At 46.7% G+C, this 20,535-nt stretch overlaps 1 protein-coding gene across 1 annotated transcript in view; it reads left to right on the forward strand.

Moving 5' to 3' along the window:
- The first annotated feature begins 6,894 nt into the window (after window positions 1-6,894).
- The window catches only part of LOC127578773 (serine/threonine-protein kinase 3/4), a 150,349-nt gene continuing 136,708 nt past the window's right edge, over window positions 6,895-20,535 (forward strand). The window contains exon 1 of the mRNA XM_052031215.1: window positions 6,895-6,970. Within this exon, the coding sequence (XP_051887175.1) occupies window positions 6,939-6,970 (32 nt within the window). The 5' untranslated portion in view covers window positions 6,895-6,938. The remainder of the gene's footprint in view (window positions 6,971-20,535) is intronic.

Here is a 20,535-nt window from a genome sequence, read left to right on the forward strand (position 1 = left end):
CAATAGTGTGGTTCTGGTGTTACACAGAATAAAATCATTTTTTTGCATAACTCACAAGCCATTCAAAAATTTTCAGTTGTGTCTTCAACTCTTCTACCATTTAACTTTATCCCTCTAGTTACTGACTCCCTGTTTACTGTGTCCAGCCCTCATCATTTTGTGCAGCTTTCAGTCCCTTTTATCAGGAGAACTTCTATACCTTTCATCTTCTCTGGACAAATTTTTTTTAACTACATGATACAGAAAGTGCAAGACAACATTTTTAATGTTTTTTAACACTTTGCTGGTTGTCAGTTATTCATTTTCAATAAATATTTCAAGAGTATTTCACTGAATTCCCCACTATCAATATCCTGGGGGTGAGACCACACTTAGAGTATTGTGTGCAGTTCTGGTCCCTAGCTATAAGAAGGATGCCATTTAGCTGGAAAGGGTTTAGAAAATATTCACAAGGATGTTACCAGGACTGGACAGCTTGAGTTCGGAGAGACTGGATAGGCTGGGACATTTCTCCCTGGAATGAAGGGAGAACTTAGAGGTGTATAAAATCATGAACATAGATAAGGTGAGTGATCAGTCTTTTTCCCAGGGTAGGGGAGTCTAAAACTAGAGGGCGTAGGTTTAAGGTGAGAGGGGAAAGATTTAAAAGGAACCTGAGGGGCAACATTTTCCACAAAGAGGGTGGTGGGTGCATGGAACAAGCTGCCAGAGAAGGTGGTAGAGGTAGGTACAATTACAGTGTTTCAAATACATTTAGACAGATAAATAGGAAAGGTTAAGAGGGATAAGGAGCAAATGCAGGCACATGGGACTAGCTCAAGTTGGCACCTTGATTGGCACAGACAAGTTGGACTGAAGGGTCTTTTTCTGTGCTGTAGAACACTAGAGCCCTCAAGTAGCTGGACACTGTACAGGACATAGTAGCCTGCCTGACAGGCACCCCATCCACAACCACTCACTCACTCCACCACCGACACACAGTGGCAGCAGCTTATACCATCTACAGGACGCACTGCAGCAACTCACCCGGACTCCCTTGGCAGCACCTTCCAAACCCGCCACCTCTGCCAGCTAGAAGGACAGGGCAGCAAAAGCACGGGGAAGACCACCCCCTGGGAGTTGCCCCCCAAGCCACACACCGTCCCGACTTGGAAATATATCTCCGTTCCTTCACCATCGCTGGGTCACAATCCTGGAAAACCCTAACAGCACTGTGGGTCCACTCACGCCTCAAGGACTGCAGCGGTTGAAGAAGGCAGCTCACCGCCACCTTCTCAAGGGGAACTAACTAGGGAAGGGCAATTAAATGCTGGCTCAGCCTGCAAAGGCCACGTCCCTCGAATAAATGAAAACAAAAATGATCTGATCTGCTCTGGCTACTGATCTTCACTGCAGAAGAACACAAGATGTTGGAGGAAGACCAGTTGGATCAACATGTAATTTCCTTAACCTTGCTAATTGGTATGGCCTCATTATCCAGTTCAGCAATCCTGCAACCTTGTCCTCCCTCTTTAATTTTCTAAAATGCCCCTCCACAGAACCTTCCCTCCCACTCTTAGTTTAAAGCCTTTTCTACCCACTGTTATTCGACTCACAAGAACATTGGTCCCAGCCCATTTCAGGTGAAGCTGATCCTGATGGAACAGCTCCCTCTTTCCCAGTACTTGCTGCAAGTGCCCCATTTGTCCCACACTCATCCTTGAGCCGCGCATTCGACTCTCATCGAGACACAAGAGACTGCAGACGCCGGAATCTGGAGCAAAAAACAAACTGCTGGAGGAACTCAGTGGGTCAAGAAGCATCTGTAGAGGCAAAGGGATGGACAATGTTTTGGGTTGAGACCTTGCATCAGGACTGAGATTGTAGAGGGGAGATGGCCAGTATAAAGGGGTGAGAGGGAGGGTGAGACAGGGGCTGGTAGGTGATAGGTGGATCCAGATGAGGTGGGAAATGATGGGCAGGTGGAGGGAGGGGTGGGTGGGGAAAGTCCCCTCTGCCAATTTGTAGATCAAACATCAAAGAGTACAGCACAGGAACAGGCCCTTCGGCCCACCATGTCTGTGCCGACCATGATGCCAATCAAACTAATCCCATCTGCCTGCACGTGGTTCAGGTAGCAATCCAGAGATTGTTATCTTTGTGACTCTGCTGTTCAAATTGGACCCTAACTACTCTCATTCGTCAGTGGAACCTCCGCCTTTGTCCTATTCATGTCGTTGGCTCCCGTTTGGGCCACAGCAGCCAGACCTTTCCTCTCCCACTAAGTTCTCCTTCAGCCCTGAGAGTTCCTTGACCACAGCAACAGCTTCCAGGATTCGCACTCACATCTGCAGAGAACAATAAGCCCTTCGCTGAACCATCCCCTATCACAATGACATTCCCTTTCTCACTTACACTAATCCTGCATTAATCCCATTTTATTCTCCGCACATTCCCATCAGGTCGGTGGTGGAGAGAGTCAGCAGCTTCAAATCCCTGGGCGTTAACATCTCGGATGACCTGTCCTGGGCCCAGCACGTGGATGTAATCACAAGGAAACGTGCCAGACAAGATGGCACCGGAGCGTGGTGACTCGTTGCAAGCTGCTCTTTACAGATCTACTCATTACACTTACTATAACCGTTCTACCTCTACTATATTACCAGAGTGTCTAATTTCTTAAAAGCAAGGAGATTTGGTAAGTCTCCAAATACCCTACCAAATTTCTACAGTTGCACTGTCCTCTTCTGTACCATTTCCACAGTTTCCATGACCTTCCTATAATGGGGCAGCCAGAAATGCACACAGGCACGGTAGTGTAGCGGTTAGTGTAACGCTTTACAGCGCCAGCGACCCTGGTTCAATTCCGGCCGCTGTCTGTAAGCAGTTTGTACGTTCTCCCCGTGTCTGCGTGGGTTTCCTCCGGGTGCTCCGGTTTCCTCCCACATTCCAAAGACGTACGGGTTAGGAAGTTGTGGGCGTGCTACGTTGGTGCCAGAAGCGTGGTGACACTTGTGGGCTGCCCCCAGAACACACTACGCAAGAGATGCATTTCACTGTGTGTTTCAATGTACATGTGACTAAGAAAGAGATCTTATCTAAGTGGAGTTACATTGTTCTTGAAGCCCATGTAACTCCACTTCCTCATTATTGGAAGGATGTGGAAGCTTTAGAGAGGGTGCAGAGGGGATTTACCAGGATGCTGCCTGGATTGGAGAGCATGTCTTATGAGGATAAGTTGAGTGAGCTCGGGCTTTTCTCTTTGGAGAAAAGGAGGATGAGAGGTGATTTGATAGAGGTGTACAAGATGATAAGAAGCATAGATCGAGTGGACAGTCAGAGACTTTTTCCCAGGGCGACAATGGCTAACACGAGGGGGCATAATTTTAAGGTGATTGGAGGAAGATATAAGGGGGATGTCAGGGGTACTTTTTTTACACAGAGAGTGGTGGGTGTGTGGAACGCACTGCCGGCAGAGGTTGTGGGGGCAGATACATTAGGGACATTTAAGAGACTCTTAGATACACACATGAATGATAGAAAAATAGGGGGCTATGTGGGAGGGAAGGGTTAGATAGATCTTAGAGCAGGATAAAATGTCAGGACAACATCGTGGGCTGAAGGGCCCGTACTGTGCTGTAGTGTCCTATGTTCTTTCCTCTAGGTGGTGCTGGAGGCATTGGGAATCACTCTTTCAGTCCAGCAGTCAAGGCACATGAGTTTATACCACCCCCACCTAGTTTTATTCCGGCAAATTATGCCCAAAATAAACAGAAATAGCAGTAAAGATCGAGGAATTTCAAATGCAAATTATGCTGGGTGCAAATCGAGTTTCCGTGAAACAGAAAGTGCCCAGAAATTTGTCAGGTGGGACACTTGGGAAGTGAGTTGAGTTAATGCTTCAGGTGGATGGCATTTTATAAAACATAGAACATAGAACAGTACAGCAGAGGAACAAGCCCTACAGCACACGATGTCTGTGCTGACCAGGATGCCAATTTAAACTGCGCATGACCCATATCCCTGCCCGTTCACGTGCCTGCCTAAATGCCTCTTAAACATTGCTGTTGCATCTACTTTCACCACCTCCCCTGTGTGTTGTCCATCCTATCCTCAGAGATAATTTTTTTTTTGTATTAGGGATAGGATCTACTCACATCTGGAACTTCATCAGAACTTTAGCAGTTAGCGTAACACTATTACAGCGCCAGCGATCCGGGTTCAATTCCGGCCGCTGTCCGTGAGGAGTTCGTACGTTCTCCCCACGTCTGTGAGGGTTTCCTCCGGGTGCTCCGGTTTCCTCCCACATTCCAAAGTCGTACGGGTTAGGAAGTTGTGGGCGTGCTATGTTGGCTCCGGAAGCGTGGCGACACTTGTGGGCTGCCCCCAGAACACTCTTCGCAAAAGATGTATTTCACTGTGTGTTCCGATGTACATGTGACTAATAAAGATATCTTATCTTATTGGATGTTACATAATCTTCTGTTCAATCAGGTGCCCTGACTGCAAAGTGGGCCGCACTTCTTGAAGTAAATGAATTACTCCAGCAGGTCTTTGCTGACTCCGTCTGTTAGCCAAAGCTCGCTATAAAATGCACCAAAGTCCTTGCAGCAGTGTGTGATCTCAGCCTCCTCCAAGCTGGCTGGCACCTGTGCTGTCCTTGCCTGTGTCCAGTGGGAAGGGAAGTACAGGCAGGGCTGTGAGAAAAGAGAAGGGGGTTGGGTGTAAGAGTCAGATCAGGGGATAGCACAATAGACTGAATGGCCTCCTTCAGCGCCCCTGTTGGCATGGTCCTCAAGGCGGACACAGAGGCTGAAATCACTGGAACTGCTTGGGGGTGAGGTATTGGCAGAAGGCAGGGATCCAAACCATGTGCTGTCTGCAAGACTCAGGCAAGAGGACTGTAACAGTGACATGGGTAACCACCACAGAAACAGGCCATTCTGTCCATCCAGTCCAGCTCTGCTGTATATACGGTGCCAAAAGAAATTGAGAAGCAATAATGAATATATGAATTGGGAGCAGGAGTGGACTACTTGGCCCCTTGATCCAGATCACCATTCAAAGTCATTATAACTTAACTCACACACTTATCAACCCCTGACAACCTTTCACTGCCTTGCTTATCAAGAATCTATCCACATCTGTCTTAAAAATATCCAAAGACTCAGCTTTCAGTGCCCTTTGAGGAAGAGAGTTTCAAACATTCATGACTCTGTAAGAGGAAAAGCCTTGCCTTATCCCTGTCGTAAGCGGTGAATCCTTACTTTGAAATAGTGACACTTAGTCTTAGATTCTCCCACAAGGGGGTAAATTGCTTTATTGTTGTCACGTGTACTGAGGTGCAGAGAAAAACTCCCACCTGCATCTCTGCCATTTCCCGCACCTCTGTTCTTACCCCCACTCCTCCCAGACCCAACAGGGACAGGGTCCCCCTTGTCCTCACACTTCATCCCACCAGCCTACATATTCAACACATCATTTTCCACAACTTCTGCCATCTCTAATGGGACCCCACCACCAAGCATATCTTCCCCTCCCCACCTCTTTCTGCCACTCACAGGGACCGCTCTCTCCACGACTCCTGAGTTCACTCCTCCCCGCCACCTCCCCCACCCACCCATCCCGCTCCCACCCCAGGAACTTTCCACTGCCCCCACCATAGGTGCAACACCTGCCCCTACACCACCTCTATCACCTCCATCCAGGGACCCAAACAATCCTTTCAGGTGAGACAGAGATTCACCTGCACCTCCCCTAATATCATCTACTGCAATCGGTGCTCCAGGTGTGGTGTCCTCTACATTGGCGAGACCAAACGCAGACTAGGTGACCGTTTCGCGGCACACCTGCGCTCTGTCCGTAACCGCGACCTGCATCTCCCCGTTGCCAGTCGCTTCAACTCCCCCTCCCACACTATCGCTGATACGTCAGTCCTCGGCCTCCTCCACTGCCAGAAGTCCAAGTGCAAACTGGAGGAACAGCACCTCGTTTTCTGTCTTGGAACCTTGCAGCCTAAAGGCATTAACATCGAATTCTCCCACCTTAAGTAATCCCCTGAACCACCCCCCACCTCTTCTTTTCTTCCCTTTCCTATCCCTCTTTTTCCTCCCCTTTTTTCTCTCCCTACCTTTGCCCCATCCCCCGGTGGATCTGCGCTCACCTCCTCCCCCACACCTGCCCATCACTATCTCTTACCCGCATCTACCTATCACCACCCTGTGCCCACCCCGCCTCCCCTCTTCTGTCCACCGATCACCGCTCTGCTTTTCCCTCCTATACATTGGGCTTCCCCTTTTTCTACCTTCAGTCCTGACCCGAGACGTTGACCGCCTGCTTTTCTCCACGGATGCTGCCTGGCCTGCTGAGTTCCTCCAGCATTGCCGTGCGTTTCATCGGTGAGAAACTTTGTCTTGCATGCCATCCATACAGATCAATTCATCACAGCAGTGCATTGATGTAGTACCAGGTAAAACAACAACAGAATGCAGAATAGAGTGTCACAGTTACAGAGAAAGTGCAGGCAGATCAAATAAACCAATTACCAATTTGTGGGATCTTGCTGTGCACATTGCATGTCACATGTCCTACATTATCACCGTGACTACCTTTTAAAAGTACATCATTTGCCGTGTTTGCAGCCTTTGCCGTGTTGTGACGGACCGACCAGGCGCCACACAAATGCAACTACTTCTCATCCTCCCTCGATGCCCCTCACACAGCTTCACTTCCGCCCCGCTAGCCCGGCAGCTGCACTTCCGTCCACGTGACGACAACTTCCGCGCGGCCTTTGCCGCCGCCTCCACTTCCGCCCCCTTCCAGCTGGCGTCCTCACTTCCGCCCCGCCTATGACGTCACACGGCCACGGTCTCCCTCCCTCCCTCCCTCCCTCCCCCGAAGGGAGTTTCCGGCGGGAGGCGGAAGTGACCGAGAGGAGCCGGAGGTGGGGAGCGGGAGCCATGGAGGAGGTTCAGCGGCGGCACCCGCGCCGGTAGGGAGAGGGAGGGGGGGGAGAGGGGAGGGAGAGGGGGAGGGAGAGGAGGGGGAGGGAGGGAGGGAGAGGGAGGGGGGGGAGAGGGAGGGGGGAGGGAGGGAGAGGGAGGGAGGGGGGGAGAGGGAGGGAGGGGGGGGAGGGAGGGGAGGAGGGAGAGCGAGGGAGGGAGGGAGGGAGAGGGAGGGAGGGAGGGAGGGAGGGAGAGGAGGGAGGGAGGGAGAGGGAGGGAGGGAGGGAGGGAGAGGGAGGGGGGGAGGGAGAGGGAGGGAGGGAGGGAGAGGGAGGGGGGGAGGGAGAGGGAGGGAGGGAGAGGGAGGGAGAGGGAGAGGGAGGGGGAGAGGGAGGGGAGGGAGGGAGGGAGGAGAGGGAGGGGGTGGAGGGAGGGAGGGAGAGGGAGGAGGGAGAGAGAGGGAGGAGGGAGAGGGAGGGAGGGAGAGGAGGGAGGGAGAGGGAGGGAGGAGGGAGGGAGAGGAGAGGGAGGGAGGGAGGGAGGAGGGAGGGGGGAGGGAGAGGGAGGGGGGAGGGAGGGAGGGAGAGGGAGGGGAGGAGGGGAGGGAGAGGGAGGGGGAGAGGAGGGGGGGGAGGGAGGGGGAGAGGAGAGGGGGGAGGGAGGGGGAGAGGAGAGGGGGGAGGGAGGGGGAGAGGAGAGGGGGGGAGGGAGGGAGAGTGGGAGGGAGAGTGGGAGGGGAGGGGGGGAGGAGGAGGAGGAGGAGGGATCTACCCTCCCCCCCCCCCCCCCCCCCCCCCCCCCCCCCCCGGCCCCCCCCCCCCCCCCCAGACCCCCCCCCCCCCCCCCCCCCCCCAGGATCTACTCCCTCCCCCCCCCCCCCCCCCCCCAGGATCTACCCTCCCCCCCCCCCCCCAGGATCTACCCCTCCCCCCCCTCCCCCAGGATCTCCCCCCCCCCCCCAGGATCTCCCTCCCCCAGGATCTTCCCCCCTCCCTCCCTCCCTCCCCGGGAACTACTTCCTTCACCCCCCTGGATCTACACCCCTCCCTCAGGATCTACCCGTCCCCTCCCCTCCCCTCGAAATCACTTCCCTACCCAGATCAACCCCCACCCCGCCCCTCCTGAGGTCAGCCCCCACCTCTTCACCCCCCTTCCAAGATCACCCCTCCCCTTCTCTCCCGAGGCTACACCCCCTCCCCACCCTTCCCTCCAAAGATCACCCCCTCCCCACCCTTCCCTCCAAAGATCACCCCCTCCCCTCCCAAGATCAGCTCCCCTCCTCGAATGATCTCCTCCTGTGGTGTATCGTTCTATGATTTATGTCTATAATCCTTCTCAATATCAACCATGAAAGGTTTTCCCACATGCACCAGATTTTTTCGCTGTTATATGAGCCTCAATCCAACCTCAAAGGTCTACTCTTTTTCTATAGCATTGAAAGTCCCGAGCTTTCCCTGTGGTCATGACAACCACAAGTTTTAAAACTAGATGACAGCTGGGAAGACGAGGTTGGGAACTTCAATGGAACTAAATTTCAGAAGTGAAGTTCAATGTGCATTCATTATTATATTGCACATACAAAAGAAACATTTCTACGCTGTAACTTTTATTGAAACTTCCATGTTTAAATAGTCATGTTGCAAATGTTCTTAACTTCCTATTCTGTAAAAAGAGGAACTATGATAACTTTTGCTTCTGTGCCTTTGTTACTGGTATGACGATAGAAAGAGGCAGTTGTAAGTGCAGTGTCTGTATGAATGCTCATCAAAAGGTGGGGTGCAGTATCACACCAATTTATGGCGCAGCCATTTGACCCAGTGTATTTAATCTGAATCCCACTTTCCAGCTATTTCCAAGCACTTGAAGGTTTCTGCACTCAAAAATGCACTGGATATTCACTTTTAAAGAATTGAGCTGAGGGATTCTTTCCCCTCTCTTTCAGACAATGAATTCTAGAGTTCTGCCATCTTTTACTTAACAATTATTTTAAATATATGGTCCCTGGTTATTCACCTTTTTGCTCAGGGAAATAGGTCTTTGTCTTGATGTCTCTTAGTGTTATACACCTCAGTTAAGTCTGCATATGGCCTCAGTTGTTGCAAAGGAAATTGGTATTGGTTTATTATTGTCACTTGTATTGAGGTACAGTGAAAAACTTGTCTTACAAACTGACCGTACAGGTCAATTCATTACACAGTGCAGTTACATTGAGTTAGTACAGAGTGCATTGATGTAGTACAGGTAAAAACAATAACAGTACAGAGTAAGGTGTCACAGCTACAGAGAAAGTGCAGTGCAATAAGGTGTGAGGTCACAACAAGGTAGATGGTGAGGTCATAGTCCATCTCATTGTATATGGGAACCGTTCAATAGTCTTATCACAGTGGGATAGAAGCTGTCCTTAAGCCTGGTGGTACATGCCTTCAGGCTCCTGTATCTTCTACCCGATGGGAGAAGAGAGAATGTCCCGGGTGGGTGGGATCTTTGATTATGCTGGCTGCTTCACCAAGACAACAAGAGGTAAAGACAGAGTCCAAGGAGGGGAGGCTGGTGTCCATGATGACAACAGCCTGGTCAGACTTGCCTTATGGTCAAATTTTTCAGTCCTTGTAAAATTCAACAAGTCTGCCCTGTACCCCACCTAGTGCAATCACATCCATCCTGCAACCAGAACATATGCAATACTCTCACTGTGGACTAACTTATGGTTTATACAGTTTCAATATAACTTTTTTTGTGTTGTTGTGTTACTTGGCCTGTACTTGGAGCAAGGCTTTCAAGCTGACGAAACAAAGATGCATTATGTTGCCTTTCGTGACTGCACATTCCCAAAGTTGTCCATGACCACAAAGTTTTTGGAATTTTAGTTAACTCTGCGATGGGGAGAAAGGCAGCAGCCAATTTGTCAGCATCAAGGTATCTGGTACAGCACGGAGACACCAGAGACTGCAGATGCTGGAATCTGGAGCAACAAACAATCTGCTGGAGGAACTCAGTGGGTCGAGCAGCGTCTGTGGGGGGTGGTGGGCAAGGAATCGTCAACATTTCAGATCGAAATCCTGCATCAGGGTTGTGACCTGAAACGTCGACAATTCCTCTTCCTCCACAGATGCTGCTCGACCTGCTGAGTTCCTCCAGCAGGTTGTTTGTTGAATGAGATTTATCAGCCAGATATTCAGTTTTAGGCATTGATTGGGGGATATAAGTTGGCTAGGAAAAGGAAGAACTATCGCTGCGTGGATAATGGTGTAGGAACTATTCCATCTGGACAGGATTTATTTACATTTAGAAAGGCAAAGGTTGATTAGGGATAGTCAGCACTGCTTTATTCATGGGAAATCATGTCTCATTCAGTTGAGGGAATTTTTTGAAGAGGTGTCCAAGAGGATTGAGGGCAGGGCGGTAAATGTTGCCTACATGGACCTTAGCAAGGCGTTTCGCAAGGCTCTGCATGGTGGGCTGGACCAGAAGATTCGAACACATAGGATCCAGGGTGAGCTGGTGAATTGGATACAAAATTGGCTTGCTGGTAGGAGGGAGCGATAGTTGGAGTGCTACTGTGGATGTAAGTGGATGTAGAATGTGATGGTGGAGGTTTTTATTTCAGATTGGAGGCTTGTGACCAGTGGCGTACTGCAGGAATTGATGCTGGGTCCTCTGTTGTTTGCCATGTGTATTGGTGATTTGGATGCAAATATAGGTGGCATGATTAGTAAGTTTGCAGATGGCACCACAATTGATGACGTAGTGGACAGTGAAGAAGGGTGTCTAAGGTTACAACAGGATATAGAGCAACTGGGAAAGTGGGCAAATTAATGGCAGATGGAATTTAACTTGGACAAGTGCGAAATAATGCATTTTGGGAAGTTACACCAGGACAGGATGTACACAGTAAATGGCAGGGCCCTGGGGAGTGTTGTGGAGCTGAGACACATTGACATACAAGTACATAGTTCCCTGAAAGTGACAACACAGGTTGGTGAGAAAGGCAGTTGGTATGCTTGTTTTCATCAGCTGAGGCATTGAGTATAGGAGTTGGGACGTCATGTAACATTTGTACAAAATGTTGGTTACGCTGCAGTTGGAGTGTTGGGTGCAGTTCTGGCTGCCACTCTATAGGAAGGGTTAAGCTGGAGAGAATGCAGGAAAGATTAATGAGGATGTTGCCTGGATCGGAGGGCTTGTTATGAGGAGAGATTTGATAGGCTAGGGCTGTTTTCCCCGGAGTGAAAGAGGCCGAGGGGTGGCCTGATGGAGGTATTTAAAATTATGAGAGGCATAGATAGGGTAGAAAGCCAGTGTCTAATTCCCATGGTAGGTTTGAGGGGTAAGTTTTTCACACAGAGTAGTTGGTATCTGGAATGAGCTGTCAGAGGAGGTGGTGGAGGCAGGAACAGTAACAACATTTAAGAGGAATCTGGACAGGTGCTTGAATGTGCAGGACAGAGAAGAGTATGGAATTAGTGCAGGCAAGTGGGATTCATATAGATATGGTGGGCCGAAGGGCCTGTTTCTATGCTGTACAACTCTTTGAGAGGATGGATGAGGCCTCTGTTTAATGTCTTGACCAAAAAATATACCTCTAACAGTGCAACATGGTTTTGGTATTCATTGGGTGTTCCAGCCAAGGTTTTGTGCTCAAATCTCTGCAGTGGGACTTAGACCTACAACTTGTGATTGGGGCAAGACTGTAGGGGCACTGAGACTTTGCTCTGGAGGGCTTGTTGCTGTGTGCCTCCAGAGAGAAGTAAAATGGCCCATGTTACAGCTCCACACAGATTATCATTGCAAGTCTCTGTGGGTCTATGTGGTTGAGTGAGGAAATCCCTCTTGTGCAGTGGCTGGACTTGCAGCTTGTAATTTGTACTAATGCTGAGTAACCGCATCTGTGCAAATTTTCCATGCTATCAATTTTCCTAATTTAAAATCTATACCCTATGTAACGCCGTGGACTGGCGATAGTTATAAAAGGTGCATTGAAAGTTGCCCATGTTGTTGTCAGTTGACAATAATGGAATTTGTACACGTCAGGAGGGAGAAACTTTAGACACTCTCACAACAGAGCAGCTGACATGGGAAATTTGTCATGGCAATTTACAGTAGCGACTACTGATACAAAAAAAGTCCAGAAACTGTATCCAATGGCAGTGCAGGTTGTGAGTAGGAAGTGCACATTTGGTGCAAAGCTTTTCTACAGTGTTTTTAATATTAGATAATTATTGTGGAATGAATATATGCTGTAAATTGCCATAGCACTTACCCAAAGTAATGCAGTGTTTTGATGATGTACATGAGGGGAACCAGTTTCCAATGACAGAGGATCCCTAATCAGAGCACACAGATTTAATGTAATGGACTGAAGAACCCATGAGGAGAAAATCATATCCAGCAATGTATTGCAGTCTGGTGTTCCCTGTGTTAGAGGGCAGTGGAAGCAGATTCTATACTAACTTTAAAAACAAATTAAAGTAGGAGAACTTGCAGATCTATGGAGAAGGATAGTGACCTAGCTTTTTCCAAAGCCGTCACCATAATGGTGGTTTCAAACGCCCACCTGCTGTGATATATAATTTTTTGATTCAGTAACATCTGTATTCTTAAAAAAAACTATTTCGTATTCTGTGCATCTGGTTCTGATGCACCGGAGCGCTGGTTTTGGGGGGGCAGCTGTGCTTGTACAATATAGCATAGAATTCAGAGATAAATTATTCTGAAGTTTTTCATAAAGTTTTCTTAAAGAATTAGACTAATAAATCCCTGTGGTCTTACCCCCCAATTCTTCCCACCCCACTCCTTCCCTCAGTTTGATCGGAAGGCAGGATTTATATTCTTTATTCGTGCAGAAGACAAGGTCATCCCTAGCAAAAGGTGGCCTTGAGAGTAACATGGCAAACTGCCTGGAACTGCAGTGGTCAGTTTGTGCAGTTGCTGCCACAGCCCTGTTAGCTCGCAAGATCAAAAACTTTGATCTGGTGTTGATGAGAGAATTGCAGAGAATGTACAAGCCAGGATGGTATGTGACTTGGAGGGAAGTTTGAAATAGTTTGCATTCCTATACCCTGCTGCATTGTACTTCAAGGTGATCTAGTTAGTGGATATGAGAGATGCCATTGATCGTGGCATGACAAATTGCTGCTGTACACTATGTTTGATCAGCACTGTAGCTACAGTACTAATTGGTAATTTGTTTATTATTGTCACATGTACTGAGATACAGTGAAAAGCTTTTGTTTGCATGCCATCCAGACAGATCATTCCATACATAAGAGGGGGTGCAAAAGGGAAAAAAAAAGCAGAATGCAGAATATAGTGTTACAGTAACAGGGAACATGATGTGCAGGTAGACAAATAAAGTGCAAAGGCCATGACTGGGTTCAAGAACCTTATAACAGCAGGACAGAAGCTGTCCTTGAGCCTGTTGGTATGTGTACTAGCAGGTGAATGTTGAGGTAGTGGACTGGGTATCAGTCCAGTGCGAAGCTCTGCCTGTATGTTGTGTAACTTTGTGAGTCCTGTTGAACCTACATTCATCCAGGCAAGCGGATGTTGACTTGTGCCTTGTAGACACTAGAAAGACTTCAGAGGATCAAGAGGTTAGTCAGTTGTTGCTGGGTGCCCAGCCTCTGGCACACTATTGCAGTTATAGAGTGATAGAAGGGTTACAACAGAAAAGGAGGCCATCTGACCTATTGTGTCCATGCTGGCTGTCTACCAGAACCACTTGCAGGTTTCACCCCTCTGGTCCTTTCTCAGTATTCTTTCAAATTTTTCCTTACCATACATTCATCTAATTCACTTGGCTGCACTTGGAGTATGAGGGCTCACTCGGAGTACCGTGTACGGTTTTGGTCACCCTGTTATAGGAACAATGTGATTAAACTAGAAAGAGTGCAGAAAGGATTTAGCAGGATGTTGCCCAGACTTGGGGGCCTGAGTTACAAGGAGAGGTTGTGTAGACTAGGACTTTATTCTCTGGAACGTGGGAGATTGAGGGGTGACCTGATAGAGGGATATAAGATCATGAGAGGCATAGACAGGGTGAAAGCACATCGTCTTTTTCCCAGGGAGGGGATGCTATAAACAAGAGGGTATAGGTTTAAGATCAGAGGCGAGAAATTTAAAAGGGACATCGGGGCAGCTTCTTGACACACAGGGTGGTGCGTATTTAGAATGAACTGCCAGAAACAGTGGTCAAGGCGGGCACATTGGCAACATTTAAAAGCCATCTAGATAAGTCCATGGATAGGAGAGGTTTAGAGGGCTAAGGGCCAGATGCGGGCAGATGGGACCAGCTCGCTGGGCAACACAATCAGCATGGGCGAGTTGGGCCGAAGGGCCTGTTTCCATGCTGTATGACTGAGATGCTCTTGAGGGCCACAGTTGTACCTGTCCCCACCATGCCTACAGGCAGTGTGTTCCTGATTCCAACCACACATTTCATGAAATAAAAGTTTTTGCTCAAGCCGTTCTTAGTTCTTTTTCCCTTCACTTGATGTGACCTGCTGTCCTTGACCCTTCCACCAACGGGAACAGCCTCCGGCTCTCCACTCTGTCCGGATCCCTCATCATTTTATAATACTTCGATCAGACCTCCTCTCAGCCTTTTCTAAAGAAACAGTCCCAACCTCTCCAATCTACCCACGTAACTGCAATCCTTTATTCCAGAAGTCATGGTCATAAATCTTTCCAAGGCCCTCTCTAATGCCTTCACATCTTTCCTATAATGAGGCAACCAGAAATGAACACAATACTCTACTTGAGGCCAGACCAGTGTTTTACAAAGGTTCAGCATGACATCTCTGCTTTCATACTCACTGTCTCTTTCCAGAAAAAACCAATGACCTTAACACTGATTTCTGAAGAACATCATTATTCACCTTCAGCACCACATTCTGTTGCTTGTATCTCATTCATCTTGGATCCAGCATGAATTAGAGAGTATGAGCTATAAGGAGAGGTTGGACAAACTTGGATTGTTTTCTCTGGAGCGTCAGAGGCTGAAGGGAGAGCTGATCAAAGTTCATAAAATTATGCAAGATACAGATAGAGTCTCTTTCCCAAGGTAGAAATGTCAATTGCTAAAGGGCATAGCTTTAAGGTGAGTGGGCAAAAGTTTAAGGGGGATGTTCAGGGCAAGTTTTTTTACACAGAGAACAGTAGGTACCTGGAACGTGCTGCCAGAGGAGGAGGTAGAAACAGACACGACAGTGGCATTTAGACAGACACATGAACGTGAAGGGAATGGAAGGAAATGGATCATGTGCAGGCAGATGGGATTAGTTTCATTTGGCATCATGGTTGGCGCAGAGATTGTGGACTGAAGAACCTACTCCTGTGCTGTACTGTCCTATGTTCTAACTTTGCATCCATGCTTTCAATGTACCTTTTATACCACATGCTTTAATTTTTGCTGATAAACCTGTTACGTGGCTCCATATCAAAAGCCTTCTGAAATCCGTGTACACCACATTGACTAGAATATGCTCATTAAAAAAAATTCTGTCAAGTTGTTAAACACACAGTTTTCCCTTTATAATTTCACATTTGTTTTAATTAATCCATGTTCCCCTAGGTGACTATTAATCCTGTCCCAATTCAATATTTCTAAAAGTTTTCGCACCACCAGGGTTAAATTGACTGGCCTGCTGTTTTTAGCATTTCCTTATTCCTCTTTGTGGAACGAGGGACTAACATTTGCCAATCTCAGTCCTCTGGGACCACCTCCTTATCCAAAGAGCATCGAAAGATTTCCTCCCATGCTTCCCTCAGAATCCGAGGGTCCATCCCTCATTCGAGGATCCATCCATCCATTAAAGTAGGTAAATCCTCGTGACTTGTCTACTTTAAATTCATTCAACCCTTCTAATAAGTCCATGCTGTCATTTTTTAACACGTCCAGTGGCTGGGCTGTCTCCTCCTTCACTATTACTTTAAAAGCATCCTTTTCTCTGGTAAAGAGCAAGGCAAAGTACTTTTTTAGTCCCCTAACACAGCTGACAGATCCATGTCCAAGTTCCCATTTTTGTCATTAACAGGTCCCATTCCTCCATGTCCTATCCTTCTACTTTTCTTCTGATAGGACACATTTGGATTCCCATTTATGCTGTCAGTTGATCTTTTCTCAAATGCTCTCTTTGCCTCTTATTTTAGTTTTCACTTCCCCTCTGATTATTCTGTAATCAGCCTGCTTCTCACTGGTACTTACAAACCAATACTTGTCATTAGCACCCTTGTTTTGCTTTATCTTCCTCTGTATCTCTTGCATCAGCTTGGGAGCTCTAGGTTTGTTTGTTCTTTCTTTGCTCCTCATGGGGATGTGCCTTAATTGTACCTGAACCATCTCTTCCTTTAAGACAGCCCATTGTTCTTGCAGCCTTGCCTGTCAACTTTGTTCTTAATTTCTGGGTCAGATCCATTCTCATCCCATTGAAATTGGCCTTCCTCCAATTACCTTTGGAATGCTCCTCCTTTTCTATAGCTAACCTATCTGATGTTATAGATCACTTAAATGTTCCCTTACTGGAACTTGGTGCACTTGGCTCACCTCATTCCCCAGAGCCAAACCTAGCGATACCTTCTCTTCGTACGTGTATGACTGGCCCAGATAAGTTTCTGATCAGTTGTGATCTCTCAGATGTTCATTGTTGTGGATTTGCTGCTGGTACTACAGTTGAATATCTAAGAAGGTCATTCGGTCCATTAGGTTTTAGATGACTATTTCCTTGCAAATATATGCCATGAATGAATCTTGCCAGTTATCAAGTCAAACCTGAACGTTGTCCGGATCTTGCTCTGTGCAGGCACGTGGTTCTTCATTATCTGAGAAGGTGCATGTGGTAGAACAAATTGAGCATGACCTGCAGGAAAAGGTGACTTGAATAGGTGATTGCTCGTTCTGTATTTTATGTTTAGTCAAGCACACAATGAACTAAGGCAAAGTCAGACTAGATTGGGTGTTATGCAGCCTATATTTACATGGTATATTTTCTTGTTTTTCCAGTTTGCTGCTTTTTCCCCTTAATATTTTCTTCCTCCACTAAATTCATAAAACAAAGCTGGACCAGTTTACAACAGCAAACCTTGAACCACTAGTGTATTTATAGTGTGTGTTGATTCACTTGTAAGTGTCTTTTCTCCCTTCTGGAAACACACTTGTGCCATGGGTCTGGGGCTATAAAGGCCAATCCTTTCTGATCTTTGCCGAAGTAGTGATTTCACAAGTCTACTTCATAACAACGTGTTGAATTTATATAGCACCTTCAACATGGGAGAGTTTCCAGAGGTGCTTTGCAAAAGTATATGCCGCAAAATTTGATACTGAACTACTTCAGGCGGTATTAGGACAAATGACTCAAAAGATTAGTCTTAAGTTTTCAGAGCATTATACTGGAGGAGTGAGGGGTAAAGACGAGCATGTCAGTGGGCAATTCATTGAAGGGTGAGGGGAAACCATGCCTAACCTCATCCTCTGATATCCATAGCAGTGCCCAAAAAGGAATGGAACCATGGCTGTTTGAGTGTCGTAGTGGTGCTGTAGATGCACAATTCAGGAGTCAGTGCTCAAATGTCATCCTAACAAATTGTCAATTATGGTAGTTAGACCACTGTAAAGGTGAATGTCCCTGAGTCCTGCTGAATTGCGATTTTCAACCAAAACTTACATTGGTTCACAAAGATCACAGACTATCACAAAGTTCACAAACTATCTTTGTGATTGGATCACAGAGATAGTTTTTCAGCCTGGAGCAACTGATACCAGCAACTGTTATCCCTATACTAAGAGTGCTGAGGCTCATTGTAATCCCAATCATCTTCCTCATTGAATAAGTTTCACACTGCATATCCTTAAACCCATGTCTCTCATGATCTGTATTATCAATTTCAAGAAAATGATAATACAGACCTGGGGGATTAGGCAGGATCAGATATTTTACCTTCAAGATGCAGTTTATTGTTTGTGGTGGATGTGACATTAGGGACAGTCATTAAGCTCCCATCCAGCTTCTTGGAGCATTCATGTTGTTCTTATCGAAACTCTATTCTTCAGTTCAATCCTGAACTCCACTGCTGATTGTCTGGAGTTTGCATGCTCTCCATGTCACTCTGTGCGTTTTGTCCGTGTGTTCCTTTTTCCTACCACATCCCAAAGACATGCAGGTTGATAGATTAATTCGCTACTAAATTACATGGTGAATGCTAGAATTTTGGTGGAATATTGGGAGAATAAAATGGCATGTCTAAATGGGTGCTTGATGGTCGGTGTGGACTCATGGGCCAGGAGGCCTGTTTCCATGCTGTATGGCTCTGCCACTCTACAAATTGTGGCAATTTTGGGGCCCGTTTCTGACATTGCAATAATGCACATCGGTATTGGTTTATTATTGTCACTTGTACCGAGGTGCAGTGAAAAACTTGTCTTGCAAACCGATCGTACAGGTCAATTCATTACATAGTGCAGTTACGTTGGGTTAGTACAGAGTGCATTGATGTAGTACAGGTAAAAACAGTAACAGTACAGAGTAAAGTGTCACAGCTACAGAGAAAGGGCAGTGCAATAAGGTGCAAGGTCACAACAAGGTAGATGGTGAGGTCATAGTCCATCTCATTGTATAAGGGAACCGTTCAGTAGTCTTATCACAGTGGGGTAGAAGCTGTCCTTAAGTCTGGTGGTACGTGCCCTCAGGCTCCTGTATCTTCTACCAATGGAAGAGGAGAGAAGAGAGAATGTCCTGGGTGGGTGGGATCTTTGATTATGCTGGCTGCTTCACCAAGACCTTAAAAATCTGCTTTTTGGATTGTGAGTTACTTAGCACCTTGAATATGGTAAAGCATCCCAAATTAACATATGGATGTTGTCAGACAAAACTGACACTGTTAGAAAAAGAGAGTTGCCTAAAACTTTGGTTGACAGGGTAGGTTTTAAAGGGGATTTTGAAGTTGGAGTGAGAGGTGAAGAAGTTTTGTTGAGATGAAGGAATTTCCTGAACTTAGGGCTTCAACAGCTGATGGGGTGGCTAATGTTGTTGGGATGGAGGGAATGGGAAATCCATGAGATGGGAGGAATGTAGAATTCTTCGGCAGATTATGGAGTTGGAGGTGTGAGGCAAGTATGGAATTTGAACACGAATGGGAAAATAAAGTCAAGTGAGTTTTGCTTACTTTTTGGCTAGTGTCCTTTCTGTGTCAAAAAAACAAAAACTGCAGACGCTGGAAATTTGAAATTAAAACAGAAAATGGCAGCATTGCTCAACGGGTCAGGCAGCATCTATGGAGAAAACAGAATTACGTCTTGGATCAATGTCCTTTCATTAAAACTGGGAGAAACTTCCTATCTCTACTGATGCTGCCTATTACCTGCAGCATTTTCTGTTTTTATTTCATCTCGCATCTGTTTAATAAAGCTGTGGAAAAGCAGTGACACACACACAATGCTGGAGGAACTCAGCAGGTCAGGCAGCATCTGTGGAAGGAAATAACCAGTTGACTTTTCAGGTCGAGACCCTTCATCAATTCTCCATCTGAAACGCCGACTGTTTATTTCCCTCCACAGGTGCTGCCTGACCTGCTGAGTTCCTCCAGCATTTTGTGTGTGTTGCTCCAGATTCCAGCATTTCCAGAATCTCTTGTGTCTCCACTTAAAGCAGTGAAATAAGTTTTGTAATTTTTGGGTGCTATTGCTTCCTCCTCCTGCAGCTTAAGTTTAGCTGAAGTCCAAGGCCCAGATATGGTGGGCACTTTCTGTTCCTCTTTTCTTTTGACTGCCATTTCCTAAAAGTGCAGATTAACAAAATGAAAATGGATTTACAATTCTAACAAAAAAAAAGTTAATTTCTTTCTGTCTGTGTTTCGGTGTCCAAATCCTCTGTGGTCTGCCATCCCTTTAGTAAAAAATGTATACATTTCTCCTTTTAAACTTTCATGAGATATAGCAAGATGCAAATTAATTTTTTTACAAGTATGTACATACTTTCTGCTCTGAGAACATTTCCTTCCTTTTGAGTAATACTTCAGTGTCAGTATTATGCGAATTCCCTGCCCAGTCCTGCCACAGACCTCTGTACCCAATTAGTTCACTCCCTTCTCCCATACTGCAGTCTTTACTTTAAATTTTGGGATAAATACTTAAACATTTTGACTGATTTTGTTTTTAAATGAATTGTACCTTCAGTGTGCTCCCTCACCTTTGGTGTTTATCCAGAACTCTAGTCTTTACCTATCCTATTCTTCAAATATCTTGGATGGTGCTACATCCAGTTTGTTGAGGTTGATGTAATTGATCAGTAAGTTACTGGAATTGGTAGAGGTTTCTGCAATATGAAGTAATACACAGAGGGAGTCTCTCACAGATGTGTAGGTGGAGGTTATTTGACCCATCGAGTCTGCAGTGACTCTGAATTAGCTGTAGCAAACTTTGGAGTACTGTGTGCAGTTCCAGTCCTCACATTACAAGAAGGATATGGAGGCTTTGGAGAGGGTGCAAAAGAGGTTCACCAGAATGTTGCTTGGATTAGAGAGTGTTAGGTATATGGAGCGGTGGGACAAACTTGGATTGTTTTCTCTGGAGCGTTGGAGGCTGAGGAGAGACTTGTTAGAAATATATAAAATTATGAGA

Source organism: Pristis pectinata, chromosome 16, assembly GCF_009764475.1.
Source record: "Pristis pectinata isolate sPriPec2 chromosome 16, sPriPec2.1.pri, whole genome shotgun sequence".
NCBI classification, from domain to species: Eukaryota; Metazoa; Chordata; class Chondrichthyes; order Rhinopristiformes; family Pristidae; genus Pristis; species Pristis pectinata.